This window comes from Gobio gobio (assembly GCF_949357685.1).
Source record: "Gobio gobio genome assembly, chromosome: 1".
NCBI lineage: Eukaryota > Metazoa > Chordata > Actinopteri > Cypriniformes > Gobionidae > Gobio > Gobio gobio.
The window spans coordinates 35,583,872-35,590,894 of NC_137097.1; the positions used below are offsets into that span (position 1 = coordinate 35,583,872).

General features: G+C 43.2%; 1 protein-coding gene across 1 annotated transcript in view; it reads right to left on the minus strand.

Moving 5' to 3' along the window:
• Nucleotides 1-5,719: 5,719 nt before the first annotated feature.
• The window catches only part of pvalb8 (parvalbumin 8), a gene marked incomplete at both ends in the record, with an annotated part of 1,971 nt that continues 667 nt past the window's right edge, over nucleotides 5,720-7,023 (minus strand). Inside the window, 2 exons of the mRNA XM_079833557.1 lie at nucleotides 5,720-5,745; nucleotides 6,865-6,974. Coding sequence (XP_079689683.1) covers nucleotides 5,720-5,745; nucleotides 6,865-6,974 — 136 coding nt within the window. The remainder of the gene's footprint in view (nucleotides 5,746-6,864; nucleotides 6,975-7,023) is intronic.

Below are 7,023 nucleotides of genomic sequence, written 5' to 3' on the forward strand. Positions count from 1 at the left end.
TGTCTGTCTGTCTGTCTGTCTGTCTCATTGCCTGTCTCATTGTTTATCTGTCTGTCTGTCTGTCTGTCTGTATCTGTCTCTCTATCTCTCTATCTGTCTGTCTGTCTGTCTATCCATCTATCTATCTATCTCTCTATCTGTCCGTCTGCCCGCCCGTCCGTCCGTCCACCTACCTGTCTGTCCGTCCGTCTATCTATCTATCTATCTATCTATCTATCTATCTATCTATCTATCTATCTATCTATCTATCTATCTATCTATCTATCTATCTATCTATCTATCTATCTATCTATCTATCTATCTATCTATCTATCTATCTATCTATCTATCTATCTATCTATGTATCTATCTATCTATCTATCTATCTGTCTATCTATCTATCTATCTGTCTGTCTGTCTGTCTGTCTGTCTGTCTGTCTGTCTGTATCTATCTATCAGTCTGTCTGTCTATCTACCTGTCTGTCTGTCTATCTACCTGTCTGTCTGTATCTGTCTGTCTGTCTATCTACCTGTCTGTCTGCCTGTCTGTCTATACATCCATCCATCTCTCTATCTCTCTATCTGTCCGTCCGTCTGCCCGCCCGCCCGTCCACCTACCTGTCTATCTATCTATCTATCTATCTATCTATCTATCTATCTATCTATCTATCTATCTATCTATCTATCTATCTATCTATCTATCTATCTATCTATCTATCTATCTATCTATCTATCTATCTATCTATCTATCTATCTATCTATCTATCTATCTATCTGTCTGTCTGTCTGTCTGTCTGTCTGTCTCATTGCCTGTCTCATTGTTTATCTGTCTGTCTGTCTGTCTGTATCTGTCTCTCTATCTCTCTATCTGTCTGTCTGTCTGTCTATCCATCTATCTATCTATCTCTCTATCTGTCCGTCTGCCCGCCCGTCCGTCCGTCCACCTACCTGTCCGTCCGTCCGTCTATCTATCTATCTATCTATCTATCTATCTATCTATCTATCTATCTATCTATCTATCTATCTATCTATCTATCTATCTATCTGTCTATCTGTCTGTCTGTCTGTCTGTCTGTCTGTCTGTCTGTCTGTCTGTCTGTCTGTCTGTCTGTCTGTCTGTCTGTCTGTCTGTCTGTCTGTCTGTCTTTCTATCTATTATTAGATTTATGCCAAGGGCAAAACTGTGCGTGCTAACTCTAAGATGATTGACAGCAGCCATTTTTCTCCTAATAATATTTGCTCACACATTGTGTTTGTGCATTGTGTGCTCATATTGAATGACTCACTTTACATGCTCTAGCTAAGGTAAAGCCCTCAAATATCAAGCTTTTATTCAAGCTCCAACCTTTTATAATGGGATTCATTTTGTGGGCATATCATTTTACTACATATTATATTTCAGCAGTTATTAATTAGTTGCTTTCATTAATTTATTATAAATATAAAGTATAGTTATTATTCATGTATTATTAATTTCACTACATTATTTATTCATTCATTTATTTATTACATTTATGACATATTTTGTTGATTAATAATTCCAAATGTTTTATATATAATTGTATTACAGTTTTTCTCCATTGATTTGGCTCATTTCTTGAAACAGAAATTACATTCTCAAAACAACATGGACAAATCTCCAAACCACTTGGCAATTGTTCACAACAGAATAGCATTTCTCATTAATTTCATCAAATTGCAAATGTCTAAGTACATCTTTGCAAATGATTAAGTACAGGAAGCCTACATTTAGCACAATTTCCAAGTGAATAGATCTTGTTGATCTAAACTGATTGTTTGATTCTCAGTCTAATGACCGTTCGCTCCAAAACGTATCAGCATAATTTCATTGTATAAGTCTTCACATGCACAATAGTCTGTTCAATTGTCAAAATTAGTCAACAACATCATACCATGAATACCATATATGAATCCCTTGGAACATTTGATAAATGTATTACAGCAATTGACAGTCAGGTGAAACTAGAACTTGACTAATGAAGGAGGACTTTCACACATCTCAGATGACCAATCAAACAGTATGTTTAGTTACCTGACAGGTGCTGTCCATGACTGTGAAAGCTGCCAAACATGTATGTAAAGAGCTTGACCATGCAGGACCAGTACAATTTCTGAACATGGAGGCACCTGGCCAAGTAAATGAACAAGGGCAACTGCCTGCTCGAGGAAGAGGAAGAGTGAGGATGAGAGGGGGAGCCCGTGGGGGAAGAGGGGTAGAGAGGAGAAGAGAGGGGTGGGAAGGGGGTAGAGAGGGGATGGGGGTAGGAGAGGGGAAGAGAGGGGAAGAGAGGGGTAGAGAGGGGTAGAGAGGGGAAGAGAGGGGAAGACAGGGGTAGAGAGGGGAAGACAGGGGTAGAGAGGGGATGGGGGTAGGAGAGGGGAAGAGAGGGGAAGAGAGGGGTAGAGAGGGGAAGAGAGGGGAAGACAGGGGTAGAGAGGGGAAGACAGGGGTAGAGAGGGGAAGACAGGGGTAGAGAGGGGAAGAGAGGGGAAGAGAGGGGAAGAGAGGGGTAGAGAGGGGAAGAGAGGGGAAGAGAGGGGAAGAGAGGGGTAGAGAGGGGTAGAGAGGGGAAGAGAGGGGAAGAGAGGGGTAGAGAGGGGAAGAGAGGGGTAGAGAGGGGAAGAGAGGGGTAGAGAGGGGTAGAGAGGGGAAGAGAGGGGAAGAGAGGGGAAGACAGGGGTAGAGAGGGGAAGAGAGGGGTAGAGAGGGGTAGAGAGGGGAAGACAGGGGTAGAGAGGGGAAGACAGGGGTAGAGAGGGGAAGACAGGGGTAGAGAGGGGAAGACAGGGGTAGAGAGGGGAAGAGAGGGGTAGAGAGGGGTAGAGAGGGGAAGAGAGGGGAAGAGAGGGGTAGAGAGGGGAAGAGAGGGGTAGAGAGGGGAAGAGAGGGGTAGAGAGGGGTAGAGAGGGGAAGAGAGGGGAAGAGAGGGGAAGACAGGGGTAGAGAGGGGAAGAGAGGGGTAGAGAGGGGTAGAGAGGGGAAGGGGTATAGAGGGGAAGAGAGGGGTATAGAGGGGAAGAGAGGGGTAGAGAGTAGAAGAGACGGGTAGAGAGGGGAAGAGAGGGGTAGACAGGGGTAGAGAGGGGTAGAGAGGGGAAGGGGTATAGAGGGGAAGAGAGGGGAAGACAGGGGTAGAGAGGGGTAGAGAGGGGAAGGGGTATAGATGGGAAGAGAGGGGTAGAGAGTAGAAGAGAGGGGTAGAGAGGGGAAGAGAGGGGTAGAGAGGGGAAGGGGTATAGAGGGGAAGAGAGGGGTAGAGAGTAGAAGAGAGGGGTAGAGAGGGGAAGAGAGGGGAAGAGAGGGGAAGACAGGGGTAGAGAGGGGAAGAGAGGGGAAGACAGGGGTAGAGAGGGGAAGACAGGGGTAGAGAGGGGAAGACAGGGGTAGAGAGGGGAAGACAGGGGTAGAGAGGGGAAGACAGGGGTAGAGAGGGGAAGAGAGGGGAAGAGAGGGGTAGAGAGGGGAAGAGAGGGGAAGAGAGGGGTAGAGAGGGGTAGAGAGGGGAAGAGAGGGGTAGAGAGGGGTAGAGAGGGGAAGAGAGGGGAAGAGAGGGGAAGACAGGGGTAGAGAGGGGAAGAGAGGGGTAGAGAGGGGTAGAGAGGGGAAGGGGTATAGAGGGGAAGAGAGGGGTAGAGAGTAGAAGAGACGGGTAGAGAGGGGAAGAGAGGGGTAGACAGGGGTAGAGAGGGGAAGGGGTATAGAGGGGAAGAGAGGGGAAGACAGGGGTAGAGAGGGGTAGAGAGGGGAAGGGGTATAGATGGGAAGAGAGGGGTAGAGAGTAGAAGAGAGGGGTAGAGAGGGGAAGAGAGGGGTAGAGAGGGGAAGGGGTATAGAGGGGAAGAGAGGGGTAGAGAGTAGAAGAGAGGGGTAGAGAGGGGAAGAGAGGGGTAGACAGGGGTAGAGAGGGGTAGAGAGGGGAAGGGGTATAGAGGGGAAGAGAGGGGAAGACAGGGGTAGAGAGGGGTAGAGAGGGGAAGGGGTATAGAGGGGAAGAGAGGGGTAGAGAGGGGTAGAGAGGGGAAGAGAGGGGAAGAGAGGGGTAGGAAGAGGTAGACCTGGAGTAGGATGTGGCCAAAGAAGAGACGGACCAAATTTATCAGATGCGATTCTACTGAGTACCCATGGGTTGACATTGAGAGAGGCTGGACAGAGACTTCAGCCCAACCTCAGCAGATATAAAAAACAAACCTTTGAAAATGCATGAATGAATCGAATGATTTTACAAATGTGGAGAGAAATAAATTTCTCTCCACAATTTCATCAATATGCAGTACTGGTCTTGAAAAAAAAAAAAAATCAAACCCAGATTATATAATTAGAAAAGTAGAAATTTTGTTTTTTGTTTGAAAAGTGTTTACAGTAAGATTGAGAACAGCAGCGTGTGGATGGCCAGGAGGGTGAGGACGGTAATTTTCATAGTTTTTTTGTTTGTGTGTTATATTACAGTATATTATGCTGTATACATTTTCTTTTTACTCTGACGTATGGAAGTTACTTTATGTGTGTGAATGATAATGGTTACAATTTCCTTGGCAGTATGAGTGCAATGTGTGATGTCAAACCTTGGAGGCTACTCTTACCCTAAAATCCTGTTTTTTTTTTTCAGTTTTATACACAATTGTATTCTGTTAGCTAGACAAAAATGAAGGACTGGGCTAAGACTGAAAGGTGGACATGAGGGATATTTCAATGGTCCTCTGCCATAGTCACAAAACATCTAAACATTTTGACTCGCAATGCTTACACAATGCCAAAGGGACAAAGCATTTTGGGGGCACTGACTGTTTAAATGAGAAAGAAATTTAGTTTTGACACATGAGTGAACTGTTTTGGGAGAGGTATGAGCTTTTGCAGGTGAACCATGGTGTTGTGCCGAACCATCCACGTTATTTTGGCAAAAGCACCAAGAGTGTTGAGAACGTCCGGTCTGTTTCAAGAAATGAGCCAAAGCAATGAGAAGGATCTTTGCCATTTTGGTGGCACTGACTATTTATATGGGAAAGGAATTTAGTTCTGAAGCATGAGTGAACAGTTTTGGGAGAGATATTAGCTTTTGCAAGTGAGCTATAGTGTTGTGCTGAACTGTAAGACAGTTTTGCCAAATGATCTTACAATTTTGAGAATGTAATTTCTGTTTCAAGAAATGAGCCAAACCAATGGAGAAAAACTGTAATACGCTGCAATCTTACATCATCTATATTTGTATCTTGCAATGAGAAATGTGAGTGATTCTTTGTGTATGAGGAGTTTTACATATTATTTTATAGCATGTTTATGTTTTATTTCTGGTGAACATTTATCATAAGTCATTTAACTGATTTTATTGTCCAAAGTGGCTTCCAGTAGCTAAATTTGATTTGAAATCATCAAAATTGTAACGTTTTATTTTCTAAAGAAATGTATCAAACCTCATTTTCTCAATGGGATATGTGTTCAGTATTTTATAACAGTAATGAAAATAACACAGACAACATTTGATATATTTTGATCCATTTATTTATTCACTTAAATAGTTTTCAGGTAGTTGTACATTTGGTCAATGCCCATGTGCGCCCCTCTACATATTCAAAAATCAAACAAAAACTCTGGAGTGTGTACAGTATGCGTCTGTGGACTCTATTGTCCCCGGGAGGAAAGAGTCCTGTGAATGGAGTGACGAGACTGCTGAACTGAAATGAAATCTGAGTACAAGAGAGGGGTGAGATGTGTACTGATCATTCAGGACAGAACCATCGCCTGGAATTCTGCAAGAGATCAGAGACAGAATTCATTCATGTGGGCTGTCAACCTGCAGATGCTCAAATAAACTATTTACAGCAGTTCCCTTGTAAATACAAGGGCGATAAAGCCAGGAGTACATATATATATATATATATGGACTTGCTAATCCCAGACAGCAACATAGTGTCGGCCCAGATCTTGTACACATTGAATCTACATGTACCAGATGTGGCCCAGGTCTGGGCAGACACTATGTTGCTGTCTGGGATGCTAGTAGATACACAATTGTGAGCATGAGATGAGCTGCTGCTGCATGAATAGACATAAATCCCGTAGCAGATCTACACAGGTGGAGCTGGGGGAGGTGGAGGGTCTCGGAGGAACTCGAGCAAACACTGAACCAGATTATTCAAAGTTTAAGCAAGAAATCTCATTGGATGCTGAATCAGCAGAAGCCAATCAGCTTGTGCCATGTGGAATGATGTAATTGCTTGCAGACCGAACAGCCTACACCCTCTAGAGTTTCATATATAAAAGAAATATATATCCCACCAAGCATGATTTGGATATTAAAATTGCAACTAACTTTACATAGATGCGAGGTGACAGCTATTTAAATCTTGCCAGATGAATAGAAATCAAATGGAAAATGTCTGGATCGACTATTATTCTGTTAATGTCTATGATTGTATCATTATTGCAGTGATTTGTATGTTTCTAGCATGTTTTATGTTTGGCGACAGTTCTTCTAGCCCTAATTGATCATTTCTTAAACAACCATGTAGGAAGACACATCATGGCCATATTCCACGATAACAATATTATATATTTCATCAGGCTCACACATTTTCACACATGAATTGGCTCCAGAACTCCAATTCATTGAGAGTCTTTGGGATGTGCTGGAGGAGACTTTACAGAGGGCTGGACTCTTGCATTGTCAATACAAGATCTTAATGCACATCCTGATGGAAATAAATGTTGTCATCCCGGAATATGGCCATGATGTGTCTTCCTACATGGTTGTTAAAGAATTTCTTGCTAGAAAACATAATAATCACTGCAATAATGAACCAATCATAGACACATTTTTCTTTTCTTTTTTTCTGCCGGGCAGTGTATAATGTAAAAGACATAATTACCATCTACTCCAATCTTGCCATCGCTGTCATCATCGGCTGCTGACAGGAAAGCCTTTGTCTCTTTATCAGTCAGTACACGAGCACCAGCTGAGAATCGCTGCAAGAAAAACCTAGGGGGAAAAAAAACATCTGAGTCATCTCATGTCCCACGTCAGATAA